At 45.4% G+C, this 18,506-nt stretch overlaps 1 protein-coding gene across 1 annotated transcript; it reads left to right on the top strand.

Annotated features, from left to right (window-relative positions):
* Positions 1 to 519: 519 nt before the first annotated feature.
* Positions 520 to 17,347, top strand: LOC139214694 (ADAMTS-like protein 2). Its single transcript, XM_070845604.1, is given in 20 exon segments — positions 520 to 623; positions 3,923 to 4,007; positions 4,434 to 4,537; positions 7,341 to 7,416; positions 7,522 to 7,624; positions 8,030 to 8,175; positions 8,333 to 8,456; positions 9,581 to 9,661; positions 9,933 to 10,108; positions 10,238 to 10,661; positions 12,322 to 12,390; positions 12,885 to 13,158; positions 13,330 to 13,430; positions 13,948 to 14,074; positions 14,526 to 14,739; positions 15,801 to 15,956; positions 16,285 to 16,455; positions 16,550 to 16,726; positions 16,902 to 17,055; positions 17,208 to 17,347. Coding segments are annotated over 20 exon segments (3,006 nt in total).
* The last annotated feature ends 1,159 nt before the right edge of the window (positions 17,348 to 18,506 follow it).

An 18,506-nucleotide genomic window follows, 5' to 3' on the forward strand; every position in this document is an offset into this window, starting at 1 on the left:
GAAAGTGTTTAGCACACCAGAAGAGGTTTGATGTTTTAGATTCTTCAGAGGAGCCATCTTTTGCTTTGACAGTGGTGGTAGTAGTAGTAGTAGTATTAGTAATAGTAGTAGTAGTAGTAGTAGTAGTAGTAGTAGTAGTGGTAGTAGTAGTGGTAGTAGTAGTAGTAGTAGTGGTAGTAGTAGTAGTAGTAGTAGTAGTAGTAGTGGTAGTAGTAGTAGTAGTAGTAGTGGTAGTAGTAGTAGTAGTAGTAGTGGTAATAGGGTTGTAGTAGTAGTGGTGGTAATAGTAGTAATAGTAGTAATGGTAGTAATAGTACTACTACTAGTACTAGTAGTGGAACTTCTTCAGGGTGAATTGAGTGTTTTGTGCACGCGCGTGTGAGCGGGCCGAGGAGGCGTGGCTACATCGGAGGGGGGTCTGAGTGGGAGGAGGGGGGAGGGCCGAAGGAGAGGAGTGAGTGAGGAGGGGAGGGGAGGGGAGAGGAGGGGAGGGGAGGGGAAGTGCCGTCGGTCCATGTCATGAATGAACCATGTTCGGTAACGGAGGCTTAGCTCTCCCGGTGTGCTCCTTCCTCCTGCTGCACCTCCCGGTCCTCCCGCTAACCATCAACTGGCCCGCTAAGGTAAATAGCTCGCGGTGTCCATTTGCTGAGGGGGTGGAGGTTCTGAAGGGGGACTGGGTAGTTTGCTCCAGGGGAGAGGGAGAGAGGGAGAGAGGGGTTTCTCCAGAGTCTGTCACTCTTATCGTCAGGGGCTCACTCAGGTTTTAAGGTTTCAGGTTTAAACCAACAAGCGCAATGTCTGAACTAAGGGTTAGTCACAAAAGTAGCTCGGGCTTCGAAAGAGCTTGTTACCGCAGAGTAACTGTGCGTGAAGGGAAGCTAACTGTTACCGAATGCGGGACTGTCACTGTTTCCTTCGGTGAACCTCCGACTAAAGCGGATACTGAGTTCAATGATGCTCGGACGCGTGTTGAGTCACCGACTGAACGGTAACCGCTTGTAAACCGGCCGTGTGTTAACATTAGGACGCAAACGAGGCAGCAGCGAGATGACTTAAATTGTGGAAATTGTAAATGGAGTTTGGTGTAGACCAGTTCTAATGGTGAAGAATGGTGGCACCCCTGTGTAAGTGCTCACATTTAGCTCAAAGCCGTCCACATCAGACTACATGACCTGTCTTCTTCTCTGCCGAGCTCTGCTTCACCCTCATATTTCTCTTTTGCATGAGAAATAAATGCTTCAGGAAAAAGTCTTCCTCACTGTATTTGTTCTCTTAGATTATAGTTGCATCTAACTGTAACTCAGTATAATTGGATGAACGGCTGCACGTTGAAACCCCAGTAAGCAGTGTTGACATTACCAATGGGTTTCTTCACTGACACCTTTGGTCCATATTCAGTACTATGATGTTGAATTTATCCTCGTTCATTCCCTCTACAGGCAACATTTTAAACTACAAAGCTCTTTATTTGTAGGAGAAATCCATTTGTCTTCACGTTGCATATAAGTGATTTAATAAATAAGTCTGTCAAAGGAACATCATCTGCCAGGAAGCAAACATGCAGCTCTGTTCTCATAAATTCCAGGATGGACAACAGCTCTGCCTTGAATGTTGGAAAGTTACATCAGTGACCGGCCATTTGCCTCCTTGTTCACTGGGGGCTGAGTGAGCAGCCTGACCAAAAGGAGGTCTGACTGTTGGACTGAGTGAAGACAGCAACATGGGGACAGGAAGCCCATCAGGGTGTCTCGTAGGAGGAGGCTGTGTCTCTGAATGGGAAGCCGAGTGTTGGAAATTGTCGACATACTGAATTGATGGCGACAGTAAAAATGGAAAGTTGTGTAGAGCACACAACTGGCGTAACATCTAAAACTTTTATATATATATTTTATCTTTATATACATACTACATAATAATGTCTGCTCACATTCAAATGTGTTGGTATTTGTGAAAAAGGTATCTTGGTTTTTCGATTGAAGCCTCATATCCAAGAGCCACACTAACAAACTTTTGTAATCAAAGAATATCACTTAACCAAATACATTTCAGAGTAGTCGACGACCTTGTGTCTGGACTGATGCATCTCAAGTCAGAATGGGCACCATATTAGAGCCTGACTGATAAAGGGACCTTTCACACCAATAACGCTAACGTTATTTGATTATTATTAAATTTGGTTATTAAAGAGCAGTGCAGGGCGATTTACATTTCACGTCATGGTGCCACTGTTTCTAAATGATATAAAACTTCTCTGAGCCTGTCGGTGGCTAAAACGAGCACTTTTACTGGACCTCCTTTGGCTGAGCTCAGTTGTCCCAAAGGATTACGTTGCAGCCTTCTCGCTGGCTGCTCTCGCCTGCTGGCTGTGCTGATCTACTGGACCAGTTCCAAAAGTTTTTGTACCTACCAGTCATTTTGAACCCAACATTTGTAAACATTCCTATCTTACGAGACTTCGTAGATTTCCATCATAAATGTGACCATGCAGGATGGGCTGTCTAACCGCCGTAGCCAAATTTGATTGAAAGAAATGCATTACACTTTACAGATTCTAAGAGTTTGCTCAAAACCTTACTTTGAGACACCTTTTGATTGTCACAGCTGTGATTGTAAGCAGCTATTATTGTCCATTTTCAGCTCAAAATCACTCAGAGGATAGCGCTGAGTGTGTGTGTGTGTGTGTTAGTTTTGAATTAGCCAGAGGGTGATCTGACAGAGTAAGGAGCCTGTGTGGGCTTGTTAAGGACCCTGTTGAGACAACACAGTAGTAGGACTTGGTGTGTGTGTGTGTGTGTGTGTGTGTGTGTTTGTCAGATTAAAAAATACCGCATAACTGAGACTCAACTCGAAGCAGATCACATCCCCCTGAATCATGGCAAACCAAATCTCCACTTCTAGATCGATGTGGGGCAGATTGGGCCGTTGTAGATTTTACATTAGCAGTCATTTGGTGGCTGGACACCACAGTGAAGTATGGACACACAAGAGACACCAGTAACCTTCTTGCTTCAGAAAGCTGCTAATGTTTGCTGATGTGAAGTTTCAGCACTGATTCTAGTGATTTACCTTTCCTCCGTGTTCACATTGAGGTACCGATGTTTGACCGATGAACTGATCCATTTGTATGCTGCATTCACAGCATGGTCGGCATCCAAAAAAGTCAAACATCATCACGTCCAGTGTAAGGCTGCTTAATGAATCCTTCTGGAGAGCATCAGCTTGTTTCCACAGTCCAATCAAACCGCTCGTCGTTGCCTTTTATCTGTTTGAGTCTGTTTTGTTATTGCACTGAATATTCAAATGGTCTCTGAATACTCAAAATAATGAACATTTATCAAGTAAGCGAACATGCTCACAGACTAAGAGACTAAAGCAATAGGTAACAGCTGAGACTGGAGAAGCACGGAGTAAGGCAGCTGTCTCTCTGCATGTAAACAGAACCAATGGATGGGTAGCGGCGGGGTGGGAGGGGGCTGCTTAGAGGAAACCTGGCTGAAAATAGAGTTCCTTATTCTAAGATAATTCACTGAGAAATCTTTACACACAGATTTTGTGACCAACAACCAGCGTCCCATCAAACTGATTTAGTGTTAATTGACTAAACAGATGTGACCCTTGTCAAACCCCAAACTGAGACTATCTTCATTTCTCTGCAGCGGTGTAGTCAGCTGAGACAGGAGTAGCTCTGTTTGACCTCACCGCTCACCAACCACGACGGCTCTGACGGCAGCTAACCACCTGCAGTGCTCGGCAAATAGATTTTCCATGGTCAGGGGAGGTTACTGTTGCCGATGAGTTAAAGGGTCCGGTCAGCTAAATGGAGATATCCATCGGTGCATCCGCCCTAGTACATGGTAGTAGATGTGTTCCAGCTTCATGTGTATGTGTCTGTGTATGTGGTGTGTGTCTGTCAGGACAGAAGTGAAGGGAGGGTGGAGCAGCAGAGCATCCATCTACAACCAGAGAGCTTTGAAGGTCAGAATGTCAAACAGACAAGCAACAAGGTACTGTAACCACACACTGCCAATCTGTCCCACTGTCTCTCCTGTCAGAGGTAAATGTCCTTTATGTCTGACTGTCATTAATAAGTCACACTCTTCATCTTTGCAGCTAGGGCCAATATCACCATGTGATAAGGGATGGGGGGACCAGGTGTCCTGCCAGGCAGCATTCACACACTTCTGTTTAGGTTTAGGTCATAGGTGCTCCACGTTAAGCTCCATACCTATCGCCGACATACCGGTGGCAGAGATATCCAGTCACCGCAGGTTTTCATCACCTCAGACCGCTCTCTTGTCTGACTTGACTGAAGGCTGGAAAATATTCAGCTAATCCCAAACCGCAATTTGATATGTCGCACCCCTCCCTGGTGGAGATGACACGCTTGATCGGCTTGTTTCTTCCGACTGCTTTTTTGCATTTTCTGCCAGGAGGAGGTGTTTCAGTGGTGGGGGGAGTGGTCCAGTTGGTCCTCTTGTTCCAGGAGCTGTGGAGGAGGAGTGAGGAGTCAGGAGAGACACTGCCTCATACAGAGGTAATGTGCTTAGAGACAACTATGTGCTTCCACACACACACACACACACACACACACACACACACACACACACACACACACACACACACACACAAATGAATATTTAGCAGTACTCTCCTTTCTGAATATCTTGGTTTTTACACTGGGTAACTAAATGCAGTCTGAACTAATTTATGAGAAATAAATAACTGTTAAGTCCCAAAGCACAGATAATACAGTGTTCCTTTCATGTTGGGTTTATGAGCGTAATGCTACACGTTGTCCGTGTAATTAGGCAAATTGTTTCCTATCTATTGTAGATGCGACAGACTGGAGTTCTAGAGATATACAATATACATATATACAATACAAACACACATACGTTTGCGATAAGAGGTGGTCTTAGCAAGTTTATGGCAAAATGAGCACGGTCATTGCAGGATGCCAAACCAAACCAGCACAGGTGGACTACGAGCCACTTGCATTGTTTGTGCAACTGCTGGCATTGTAAAGCCCAAAGTGTTTAGACGGAAAGACGTAGTTTGATGCTAAAAGTGAACATTAAGAGCTTTGCTATCTGACGACGGGCTCGTGTCTCGTACACAGACCCAGAGGGAACATATGTACAGTTGACACGCTGTGGGGGAGCGAGCAGAGTCACGGCCCTGCACAGAGAGAAGTTGGCTGGAGCACTGACTGTGTGAATGTGTGTGTTCGTAGCCATCTTGTTACCTTTGACCTCCCCCTGTCAGACCTGCGGAAGTTTCTGTCAACTAAGATTAACGCCACTCTGCCCTCACTGTTGGCCCTCTGTCTCTCCCCTTCTTGCCCTCCTCCCCTATTCTTTCTCCTGTCTTTGTTCCTCTCCTTCCTATTTTCTCTTCTCATGTTTGCTCCTTTTACTCTTTTTCCATTTTTTACCCCTTTTCTCTCCTCCCCATTTCTTTTTTTCCATACGCTTCTCCTCCTCTTCCTCCCAAGCACATTCACCTCCTCCCCATTTCTCCTCTCCTCCTGCTTTTTTCCTCGCTCCCCTTCCTCTCCTGTCCTACCCTCATCACCTTCTACCAATTAGATGTGACACTCTCACATAGTGACCTCCTGCTCACCTCTTCCTGCCGTCCCTCCTACTTTACCGCCTAAACAGTGAAGGAGGATGGGCTGAGGAAAGACAGAGAGACAGACAGAGGAGTTGTCTGGAGGGGTGCACTTAACACGCTAATGGAAGACAGATGCTTTAACTCCATGTTACCACATGTTGAGACCCCTTAGATGTGTTTCCATCAGCTGGTTTCAAATGAATGAAGAGGTTCTAGCTCTTTTACCGTCAAGAAACACATTCCTGTTGGTACTGTTCTTCACAGTCAGCTAACGTTGATCACATTCATGTTTCCTCTGAGGACATGAATGACCATACTTCATAGTACAGAACACAACAACAGCAAACTAAACACAGGAGCAATATATGTTTATTGATGAGAGCAGAGTTTGTGTGCCATGAAGCTCGTAGTTGGAGGTGGGTTTATCACCACAAGTGACACCTTATTTTATTTATTTAGTCAGGCAGTCTTATGTGTTACACATTTGACCCATTGTTCTTATTATGGTATTGACTGACAATATTGATAACTGGAAGGTACTAAGGAATAATGGTGCTTAGGTTAATGTTAAAAAAATGAGCAAGTAACGGTAATAAGTCTGGTGTTAGTGTGAGACAGTAACCAGGATAACATTAGCAGGAGTCAGTGTGAAGCACTCTGAAAGTGTTGTGTGAATGTGTGCCAAGTGTCTGAGAGGTGTATTGAAGTACTGCTCGCTCATAGTGGCAGCCACTCCAGCTACTCACAGCAGCAACAAGCTCACTTTTCATTACGAACACGAAATGAATCAGCGAATCACTGTTTATTCTACAAAGCAATCCAGTAGGAACGGGGGGGTTGTCCCACACGCTGTGTGCGGGCATGACAGAAGGTATACCGGAGGAAAGGTTCTGGAAATGGATGGTTGTGCTAACATTCTTCCCTTCTCCTCAGCCCTCACGTGTAGTTGTTACTGGCACTTCAATCCCTTGCTATCACTAAGAGGTGATTCACTTAGAATATTTCATCAATTCTAAACACGATGAAGACAAACCCAGTGTGAGGTTGTTTGCTGGCCTGCTCTCAGAGGCTGGAACCGTCATTAAAAACAGCCTGTTAACCAGCGTTTGTGTCACAGAACGTGGTGTCATGTGTCACATCTGCAGAGACATGGAATTAAGAAAAGTCTATTTCAGCAGAAGAAGTCAGGAAATGTGATAATTTATCAGGGCAAATCCTGGGAAGTCAGGGAATGTGTGCATGTTATTTAAAAGATTAAACCATTGTTTATCTATCAAACCATTTATTGTAACGTCAGTAGTTTTCTTCCTGAGTTCAGGCACATTGTGACTGGTTATGGTTACATACATGTTTACTGCCCATTTCTCCTCCTGCTTGAATGTCAGCAGTCCTCTGGTGACTGAATCAGTCGGCAAACATGCCAAACAAAGCGTTCATTACAGAGCGTTGGTTAACGTGTGATAAGGTTAGAACACAGAGCCACAGTCTGACATCTCTGATCTCAAGTCTGTTGAAAATAGTTTTTTTCTTTACATTGGACTTGGACTGAAACTGTTATTAGCTACTCCTGCTACACTTACAGGCCACTAACATTCCTCATTAAACGTCAAGTGTTCTTGTACATGAACACATACTGCATTATTCTGTGCATCATTTGTGCTGTCAGTGTGTATTAACCATGTTATACTCTGTATCCTATATTGTATCCTGTGTGTGTGTCTCAGGCTGTCCACCACCCACAATGTAAACAGCTCATTTTGTGTTGGCTCTCCTAAACAGTACCAGCTCTGTCCAAACCAGGTATGATGCTGCAGCCGCATTGATACTCTACTGATTCATTGACCTCACAGCACGCAGGCTAATTGGAAAAATGAGTAAAAACAGTAAACTTGTTTTGTTCCTCAGCCCTGTCCCAGCCCCAGTGTTAGCTTCAAACAGCACCAGTGTTCCCAATTCAATTCTAAAGCGTTTGGAAGAAGACACTACCAGTGGATACCTCTTTACCCAGGTATCATATCCACCTGTCTGTCTGTGTGTGTGTGTGTCTGCCTGTTCATTCAGATATCATCATTATGTTAAACACCACAGTGCTTCTCCCCACACTATTCTAGCTGTCTATGAACCTTCACATTTACAACCTACATGTTCTCCTTTCTTAAATAAATAAAAGTAAATGGTTGGCGCCTCGTTGAGTCTGACTGCTCACATGGACTTTTTAAGTCTTACTAAATCCATCAATGTCAGAGAGTGAGTGTACTCACCTGTCTTCAGTTAAAGGTGCACTCTGCAACTTTGCCTTTGGACAACCCCAAATGATGAACTAATTGCATGTTGTAGACTTGATTCCACAGAAATCCCATATTGTTGTGTCAATAAAGTAAATATACTTTTGAATATGTAACTTCCTGTGTAGCCGATTACATCAGCATCTCCAATAAGCCATGTGACCTGCAGTGTACGACAATCAGCGGTGAGCGACAGCTGCTAGTTCCCGCCCACGATGGTACCTTCTGTCACGATACCAAATACCACGGAGTCTGTATAGAGGGGATATGTCAGGTAACCCTCCAAGACAATGTTGTCATTTGATTCTCTGTAAAAACTATATGTACTTAATCATTCTCACTCATTTAAAGCCAGTTTCTCCTGTTGATGAGAAAAACGGACTGTCTGGATGAGCGAAGCCTCCAAATAAGTGACTAGTGTTCTCCTCCAGCCTGTAGGCTGTGATGGGGAGCTGTACAGCAGTAAGGCCGTCGACAGATGTGGAGTATGTGGAGGCGACGGGACGTCATGCCAGCGCATCTCTGGGTCATACAGGAAGACACTCACACAGTTAGGTAACACACACACAAACACACATGTAGACAGATGTACCATTATGATTCAGTCAAGTTATCTGGTATTGAATTTGGCTACAGTGACACAACAGTACTGAATATGTTGTATTTGACTCATAGGTGAGCTGCTGGTTTTGAAGGTGATCAGCAGCCCTCTCACCAGATTTCACTGTTCTTCATGTCCATGGCTTGTTTCTAACAGAGCGTCACAAAGACTACTGCAATACTACCGTCAATGTGAACTGCATAGATGCAGTTCGTCTTGGTGATTCTCAAAACACCAGCTCGCTGAAGTAGTGTTGGTTTTGTCAGCCATGTAGTTCTTCCATTTATTTTCAATTGTTAGTGGACTTTCCTGTAGATATTTTAGTCTCAGCTCAGTCAAAGTAACCCATTACATTTTAGTTCAGAAAACTACCTTCGAAGAAAATTTCACCCAAAAGGTTGTAGGATAAATAAAGTAACGGATAAATAGCCACAAAATGACAGGCTGTGAAATAAGACACGCTTTCTAATATGCATAATGATTTTGAGCCAACACCATTGAACAGATGAGGGCCCTGGGTGAATGACTGACTTCATTCAACAAACTAATCAGTTAAACAAAGCAGTCTTAAGTTAAAGGTTACCGAGTTTAACTGGCTACTTTACTGGCTTTTAAGTTCAGCACAGCCGCTGCTGTTGTGAAATGCTATTAATACATAACGTTACACCACTGCCAGTTGTGACGTTGTTAGCCTAAGTTGATGCACGTGAAAAGGTAAGGTAATGGTATTGTTAGTTACCTCAGTAACTAACTGAGGCATGCCTTTATGTGTCTCTTCAGGTCTGTAGTATCTTCCAGCTATTTTGTGCTGCAGAAGTTCAATGGGAAATATATTTGTAGTGAATCGGGTGGAGTAACTGTGGAGAAGCTGAGATGGAACTATGGTGAGGCAGACTGTTGATCTCGGTGTCCTGGTCCAGACACAAGCGCTTGTTTGGGACATTTTACACAGTCCAGGCATGCTGGTGTCTGCCTCTGGTTTCATTTAGTACACAGTTTTGTTGCAATGTTTCCTGATGACAGTTAGTTCACCACAGACAATCGTGCCAGTGTTTAAAGTAGCTGTTTTTGTCATCAGGCTACGTGTTCATCACCAACATCCCAGCTGGAGCTTCAGACATTCAGATCATAGAGAGACATAAGACTGAGAACATCCTGGGTGAGAACGTACAACTTCTTTAAGGTCGATAAACTGAGCGTGAAATCAACAGCTTTGAATCAACAATGTTTGCACCGACTACACAGCAAACATCTTGATCTTCTTGCCTAACTTTGGCTAATTTGGTAATTGGTCTGTCTAAAACAGAAACAGTAGTAATTTAGCTCCCACCATCTTAAAACGACTCCTCTGTCTGTGTGTTTTTTGGCTTCTGGCCCAGTTTTGAATATCCCTCTCTTAGTCCTTCTCTGATGTTTCCCTTCCAATCCAGCCCTGTCAGATGAAGCTGGTCATTTTTTCTTCAACGGCAACACTGTGTTCGACAATCCTCAAAACTTCCCTGTGGCAGGAACGGTGTTTAAATACCGACGTCCCAGCAACGTATTCTCTGATGGGCTGGAGTATATCATCGCACAGGGACCAACACTTCACGGCCTGAATGTTATGGTAGTACACACACACACACACACACACACACACGGCAAGTGTATGTGTGTCTCTTATTACTATAATTAAAGAAGGGTTTTGATTCCAGGATGAAGTGGTTAACCTGTGATTTTCTCTTTGGACATGAAGTACTACAACCTGAATGGGAAGCTCCCACACATCACCTACGAGTTCACCCTTCCCCGCACTTCTCATGACATCACTGCAGAAGGCATCACCTCAGGCCCCTCCCACTCCCATCTTAACCTCACCTATAACGAGGTAAATGAGGACGTCAGAGCGGATCAGCTTAGCGCCACCAATCACAGCAGAGGGGGTATGGTGTCCGTCCATCACTACAACAGCCAGCAATCAGACATCCAGCTGCAGGAAGAAGAGGAGGAGGAGGAGGAGGAGGAGGAGGAAGAGGAGGAGGAGGTAGTGTGGGAGATCAGGACACCCAGTCCTCCCCCGCCAACTGCCATGCTGGTGTACAAGCCGGCCGATGTCACCAGTAATGTATACACCCATAATGATGTTGAGGAACAGGGACCCCCAGTGCTATCTGGCTACCGTGAGTCAGAGGCTTCTCTCTCTTCTAATAACTCAGCTTTTCACTTCTTAGAACACATTGGTGCAAAGAACCTGCCAACAGGAAGTGTTTCAGAACAAAAATGATGAAAAGAGTTAAAAATTGATTTGATATAGCTTTCCAAAAACAATGATTAGATTAGGGTGGGATTGTCAGTATGTGTGTCCATCTGTCTGTCTGTCTGTCTGTCTGTCTGTCTGTCTGACACAAGATATATTGACTCCTGGCCACTACAGCTGCTTTGAAAAATTAGTTTCTGATGCCTTCACCGGCCTGCCAAGTGTCACACTCATGCACTCTAGAAGTGATTGTGGAGTTTGGTGGTGACATAGTTTTTGTCATTGATAAACATTAGATATGAATCCATGATATGTACAGAATCTGATGTTGATGAATCTCTCTCCGGTAGACAAACTATGGAATGAGACATATAAACCAGGACATGATCTATGATGAGCTTTTATGGCCAGAAAATCATCCCGGCTGATTTATCAGTGTAGCCCTGATGCAGGCCTGGCCAGTGCCAGCAGACAGCTGCTGTATTTGTCTGTTGGACATATCTGGGAAGTTATTACAACTTTCTTGACACAGCCCCCCAGTGATGCTTCCACAAACAAATCACTTTGGGCCCTTACAATGGCAAAACTGTGTTGTGTTCTGTTTAGCTTCTCAGTGCTTGTCTGTGTGTCATTAACATACTGTGTCTATACATATGCAGATTAGGTGTAAATTAGATGTATTGGCAACATTTACAAACTTTCAGCTGTGTTCAATGAACAACTCGTGTCAAAAAAGAACAATTTTGGTTAACTAATATTACAGGTGGTTTCTCCAAATTCAATACAATATGTGACAGCCGAGCTTCAGCTTCCTCACAGACAGCATGAGGTTTTCTCCTGGATTTCCTGACACTTGATTGAATCCATCTTGTCCTCCAAAGGCTTCTGTGTCTTATTTATATGGTTTTAGCATATTGAAGTTTACTTGTCTCCTGCTTTTGAGTCAGTAGTGGTGTACCTCTTGGAGTTCAGGCATGGAGGCCTTCAGTGTTTAGTATGTGTCTTACTGTAGAAACTGAAACCTCAGTGTCTGCTGCCACCAAGTCTTACTGCAGGTTTTTTACAGTCTCTTGAGGGTTTTTGTCCTCCTGCCTCCTCAGAAATGTGGTGGCAGCCGTCCTCTTTCTGCCACGTCCAGGTAGTGGGCAGTGATCTCCTCTCTTAACCTTTTGGACAATCTACTTACAAATATTTCTCACATGCAACCAAACATCACTGTGAACAAACCTCTGGCCAGTCTGGGTATCTGATGTGTTCTATCGCAAACACACCTGATGCAGCTAATGAGGGTCTTGATTAGTTACATCAGGTGTGCTTGAGACACCTGATTTGCAAATGAGTGCTCTTATGAGGGGTTCTATTCAGGGGGGTGAGACTGCAGTAGTCATTAAAAGTGGCAGATTGTGTTGAATTTGGAGAAACCACCTGTAATATTAGTTTGCCAAACTTGTTCTTGTTTGAGTTGTTCATCGAACACAGCTGAGTGTTTGTATATTTTGCCAATCCACCTAATTTGCAGCGGGGCTTGAATAAGTTTGAGTGCAGCTGTATATGTTTCATCATCTGTTTCTCTGTTCATTAAGGAAGTTCCTCCAACTTGATTGACGAGCCATCCAGTACTGATGACAACACTCTACTGCTCTCTTTCCCAGGTAGAAAAGACAAAGAACATTTTTTTTTCATAGTTTAGCATTTAAAAACCTCATCTTAATACGCAGAACTAAAACACTTGTGTTTTTGTGCTTTATGCTGGAAATATTATGCTGTGATACACAGGGGGAATGTTATGACAATAGAGATAAGACATTCTACCTAGAATATGTACAGATGTTTTTCCATGATACTTTAAAAACAACTGATTGAAAGAACAGAGACTTTTGCTTCTGTTTGTGCAGGAGTTAGCATCACCACTCAGTGGTGTGGGATAGGACTCAGCAGCTCCTCCAGTGTGCTGCTCTGTGGCTGTGCCTCGACCATAAACAGACTACATTATATCTGAATAGAATATTAGAGTTTTTTATGCAGCAGGTTTTTGTAAAATGATTATGTGTATGCAATAACCTTTTTCATTGACATGCTTCAGTTCTTGTCAAAGCTGTCAGGATGTTCTGAAAGCCTCAGTTCATTTGTTTATATCCATTCACAGGCAGTCAGAGTGTCCACTCTGCAGCCCTGCCAGAAGACACCCCCCATCTGCTACTGGAGGATGTCCATTACAACCAGACACACTCCCTCATGCCGTCAAACACACACTCTGCTAAACACACACTCACTGGTCCGCAGTCAGCAGCTGATGCATCGTTTGCTACAGACGCAGAAATACACACAGATCCGCAGCTGGAAATCCACTCAGACACACACTCTGCCATCTTGGTACAGCTGCAGCAGGTTTCTGCCGTCCAGGCAGCCAACACAGTGAGGTATGAGGGAAAAGCTGTACAGCCGTACTGTCATGCTGTAAGATGTCATGTCATGGTCAAGAAATATAGACTGATTGATTGATCATGGGCTTTTATAGAATGAACTGGAAAATATCAGGCTTGAAAAGTGTGCCTGCCTGCCTGTCTGTCTGTGTGTCTGTCTCTCTCTAGCAATGACTTTGATGTGGGTCTGGACCCAGACATCAGCCTGGCAGACATGTATCGCTGGAAGGTTTCTGCTTATGCTCCCTGCAGCTCCACCTGTACAACAGGTAAACGCATACACCAGTATGATAATAGCCATATCTATTCTGGTTTTTCTATGAATCCACCGCCTCAAAGCTGGCCTACCATGGCTCTAGAATATGAGTGCATGAGGTCGATGTGGCAGGTGTCTGTTACAACTGCATAGCAGGACACCTCAGACACAGAAAACCCAGTTCTTAGTCAGTGTGCAAAGTTCAAGTAACCACAGCAACACTAATGATTTGTAAAGCTCAAACATGGTGGACAATTTGAAGACACCTCTCTCTCTTTGGTAAGTGTCCGTTGTGTTGGTGTGATGGTGCACAGTGAGATGTCCTAACAGACCATTATTGTTTACCCAAGCCATGAGTCTGTCCACCAAGGTTCTGTATCTCTGCTCACTCATTTCTTATTGTGTTATCTTCATTTGCTGTTCATCCCCCTCTTTACCGGCTTTGTGCTGCACAAAGATTTCATGTTGTCGATGTGTGTGTGCAGGGCCGTGTGTGAACAGTGTCTGTGTGTGTGTGTGTGTGTTGGCAGGTATCACCACTAGCTATGCCCTCTGCGTACGGTACGACGGTACTGAGGTGGACGACAGCTACTGTGACTCTCTGACCAGACCTGAGCCAACACATGAGTTCTGCACTGGGAAGGAATGTCCTCCAAGGTATTGCCCTGACTGGTTTAACTGGCTGGCTGAATGACAGGCTGACTGACTGAAGTTTTGACATGGGCCTGTAAATAGCTAAATCTATGGAAGGTTTTGAGGAGCGGGAAGACACTGGCTGTGTTGAAGTAGTCAGGTATGCATCTAGAGGAGAGGGACTGATTGATGAGACAGGGAGAGAGACGACAGGGGACCCTGACAGGCAGAACGTCGTTAATCTATTAAGAGGTCTCTAGTGGAAATAGGTTTGAAATCAGAGAGCAGAACAGTTTGCATCAGGACTCCAAGGTGGAATTTTGATCTGCAACGACCGATAACACATAAGTTTCACTGGCATTGTCTCATTTTTCTACAGACAAAAGAAAGAATAACTAGACAAAGTATCGCTGGAAGTGTATGACATTCCCCCGAAGTCCTTACCAACTGCCCCATCCCACCTCTTTCTCCTCAGATGGGAGACCAGTGGTTGGAGTGAGTGCTCTCGGACCTGTGGGGAGGGCGTTCAGTATCGTACTGTGCGCTGCTGGAAGATGCTGTCACCCGGGCTGGACTCCTCTGTCTACGATTCACTGTGTCTGTCGCATGATCTTCACAAACCGGCCAGCAGGAAGGTCTGCCTTGGCCAGAGCTGCGGACCCCAGTGGGAGGTGTCTGAGTGGTCAGAGGTAATGCAGCAAGCCACAGAGCAAATGGTACTGTCTGCACTCACATCCAACAAGAGACGGTGATTTGATACCATCTTCAACTTTGACTACAACAATTTCAGGTTTCAAGACATCAAAGCAGCGAAAAGATAAGTAGACAGATAAACCAGTGCCCTCCAACTGCCAGTGTGCATCCTGTTAACCGAGCTTCTAAGGTTTCCACCTCAGAATCAAGACTTGTTCCAGGCATTGTACATACTCAGATTTGCAGGGAGGAGCCAATAAACAATAACAAATAAAGTACAAATCTTGGAGCACATCATTTCAGTAGCCAAAATACAAATACATTTTTTAACCTAACTTTTAACCTAAATTTCTGTCATTTCTTATTTAACTGTCCAGAAGCAAAACTTATCACTATATGCTGATGCTCTGTTGAGGTTTTAATGTACCGTATATACACGAGGTCTTTCTATTCATATAGACCACTTGTAGAAACATCTGATGTAGTGAAGACTGTTTCTCATGGCTACATTTGTAGCTTCTTGGATGAAAACCGACTGATGTGTTAAAATTCCTCCAGATCGGTGAGGGGACGGTTTGGCTCAGTGGGTTCTGACGAAAGGATGAAAATAGGAAAACTGATCACAAGCAATCAAAAATGTTAGATTTTTAGAAAAGAAGACCAGATGAGCAAAGATGCCGCTGACTTGATTGAAATGATGAGAACACGCTGCATGGTTGGCAAGTAGGACTTGGTCGCCTGGAGATTCGAACCCTGGACTGTGACCAAAGATAAAGATAAAGATAAAACTTTTCTTGATCCCTCAGTGGGGAAAGTTTGTACAGTCTGACTGCAGTGGGAATGAAGGAAGCGCTCCCTCTTACACTGACTGACTGACTGAGTGCACCACTGGGGAGACGGAGGATGTTCTCCACACACCTTCTCACAAGTTGAGGCAGTGACACCACATGTGCAAAACTGGGATCATGAACAAAAGGGCTCCAGTAGTGAGGATCACTGAACTGCTCGTGTGTGGACATACTGTATGTGTGTGTGTATGTGTCCTTGGGTGTGTTAGTGCTCAGCTCGCTGTGGCTCTCGGGGGGTCCAGACTCGGGAGGTTCGTTGCTCCATGGAAATGAAACTGTGTAACAAGTCGTCTCAGCCAATAGAAAGCCAGGAATGTGAAGGTCCTCCCTGCGACAGAAGATGGACGGTTTCTGACTGGGGACCTGTGAGTTTAACACACACACACACACACACAGACACACACACACAGACACACACAGACAGACACACACAGACAGACACACACACAGACAGACACAGACACACACACAGACACACACAGACACACACACACAGACACACACAGACAGACACACACACACAGACAGACACAGACACACACACAGACACACACAGACACACACACACACACACACAGACACACACACAGACACAGACACACACACACACACACACACACACAGCTCACTCAGTATTTAGTTTATCGAGTTCCACTTTTACCTTCCACTTCCAAATGTCTGTCTCTGTGTCAGTGCTCAGGTGTGTGTGGAGAGGGAAGGATGGTTCGTGCAGTGATGTGTCGATCGTCAGGTGGGGTCGTGATGTCAGAGGAGCAGTGTGACCAATCGCTGCGCCCGCTGGCCATCTACCCCTGTGGCGACAGAGATTGCGCCCCCCACTGGGTGGAACAGGAATGGCAGCAGGTAACAGTTACAACAACCAGTCGATGTAAGCGCGATACGTGTGTGTACGTGTGTGTTTATATGTGTGTATTTGCCCATGTGTTTGTTGTGCTAGTGTAATGCCACATGTGGGCGTGGTGAGCGGCAGCGTCAGGTGGTGTGTGCTGGGCTGGAAGGGGGTGTGTTCAAAGAGTTTCCTGACAGCAGCTGTGACCAACCCAACAAACCAGAGACCAGCTCCTCCTGCTTCCAGAGACCCTGCTCCAAATGGTTCACCACATCCTGGTCCCAGGTAACTGTCTGCCTGCCTGCCTGCCTGTCTGTCTGCCTGTCTGTCTGTCTCAGATCATGAGTGGATGTTCTTGCCGTCTGTGGTCCGGCTGTAGTGAATCTGTCTGTCTCATCATCAGTTATATGTATGATATGAGAAAAGTGAAAAGTCCCACCTCCTCGTGCCCCCCCCCCAGTGCAGTAAGACCTGTGGGAGTGGCGTCCAGGTTCGAGAAGTGAAGTGCTACCAGGGGGAGGAGCTGGTAACCAGGGGCCACAGCTGCGACTCTGCCCTCAAGCCAGAAGCCAGACAGAGCTGTGAAATCCAGAGCTGTCCGACGGAGGCACCAGGTACAATAACAAACACACTTCCTGTAGGTGATGCAACATTCAGGGATAAATGAACTTCTACGTGCGTCACTGAGATGTCTGTTCCTGCAGCGCCCTAATGAATTAAGTGGAGCCCTTTCCCCTTTTCTCTATATTTTTTGTGTGTTATCCAGCAGCAGCATCGGTAGCAGCCGACGACTCCTGTCAAGACAAACCAACGGCCAACTGTGCCCTGGTCCTGAAGGTGAAACTGTGCTCCCATTGGTACTACAGAAAGGCCTGCTGCCAGTCCTGTAAGGCCCCAAGACCCTGAAGTCTTTACGACAACCTTTCACCTCAACCCCCTGACACAAACCACTGGTACCAAAGGTCACACTGCTTTCACACTGGTGCTACACAGAAGCCTGCTGCTAGCAGCACAAGGCCTCCTAACGTTCAGTTTAAACCTGTCACTCCTTCTGTCCCTGATGTCAAAGGTCAAGCTGTGGTCACTGCTCCTAAAAGTGAATCTGTTTTTGCATGTAGTATCATCACCACCAAAGATAACCTGCTTCATAGAACAGCTGCTGCTCTCTACCAAGATTTTCCAACAGGAAGTTTATTGACAGTACTGAAGGCATTCTGCTCCACGTGACGGAGGCCCTGATCATTTACCCAGCATGCCACTAAATCTGACACCTCCTCCCCAGCACTGTGACGATGGATTAGCTTCACTGTCACCGTCACTGGGCTTTTTCTTACCTCCAAAATAGAAGGAGGAAACCGGTCTTTCACTGGGTAAAAACCCTCCAGGACTCTTCATCCATTCGTCCCTGGACTCCCATACCTCCCCTCCCAGTGAAACTGATGCTTCCTGTAGTGAATATCTATAATCTATCCATTCCCCCAAGTCTTCTTAAGGTGCTATTTTCCACTGAAGAGGGTGCATCCAAAGCCCATGGAAGCTCTAAGGCAGCTCTGTGGTTCCTGTAGTTACAGGACAGACTGGACCGGGGGGGGAATGTGAGTGAGCCCCCCCAGCCCTGGTGTGTCAGGCTGTACTGCTGCTGGTGTGCTCTTTTATCTGCCACTCAAACAACTGCCCTGGACTGACTTATGCAGCAGAGTGACTGCCAACTCTTGCGGTCACTTGCTCCTCCTGCAACGCAGCACCAAACAGCTGGAACAGTGATCTGAGGACCAGAAATTAAACAGGCTGTAGTAGTGATGGTTCTGTTAACATCTACAGGAGCTGGGCCTCATATACTAACAACAAGTCAAACACACTCTTTTGAGAGAAGAGTTCTCCACATGTCTACCTCATGGGCTAAAAACCATCAACACTGATGCAGCAGAACCAGAGACGTCCTCTTTTTATATGACACACATTTTTCGTCTTTATCAAAAGTGGTATCCTTTGGGGGGGGGGCACCCCGGTGGGCCGTCTGGTGGAGCGTGTGCTACTGGCGCTGCTGTGGCAGCCCGGGTTCAGG

This window comes from Pempheris klunzingeri, chromosome 15 (genome assembly GCF_042242105.1).
Source record: "Pempheris klunzingeri isolate RE-2024b chromosome 15, fPemKlu1.hap1, whole genome shotgun sequence".
Lineage (NCBI taxonomy): Eukaryota > Metazoa > Chordata > Actinopteri > Acropomatiformes > Pempheridae > Pempheris > Pempheris klunzingeri.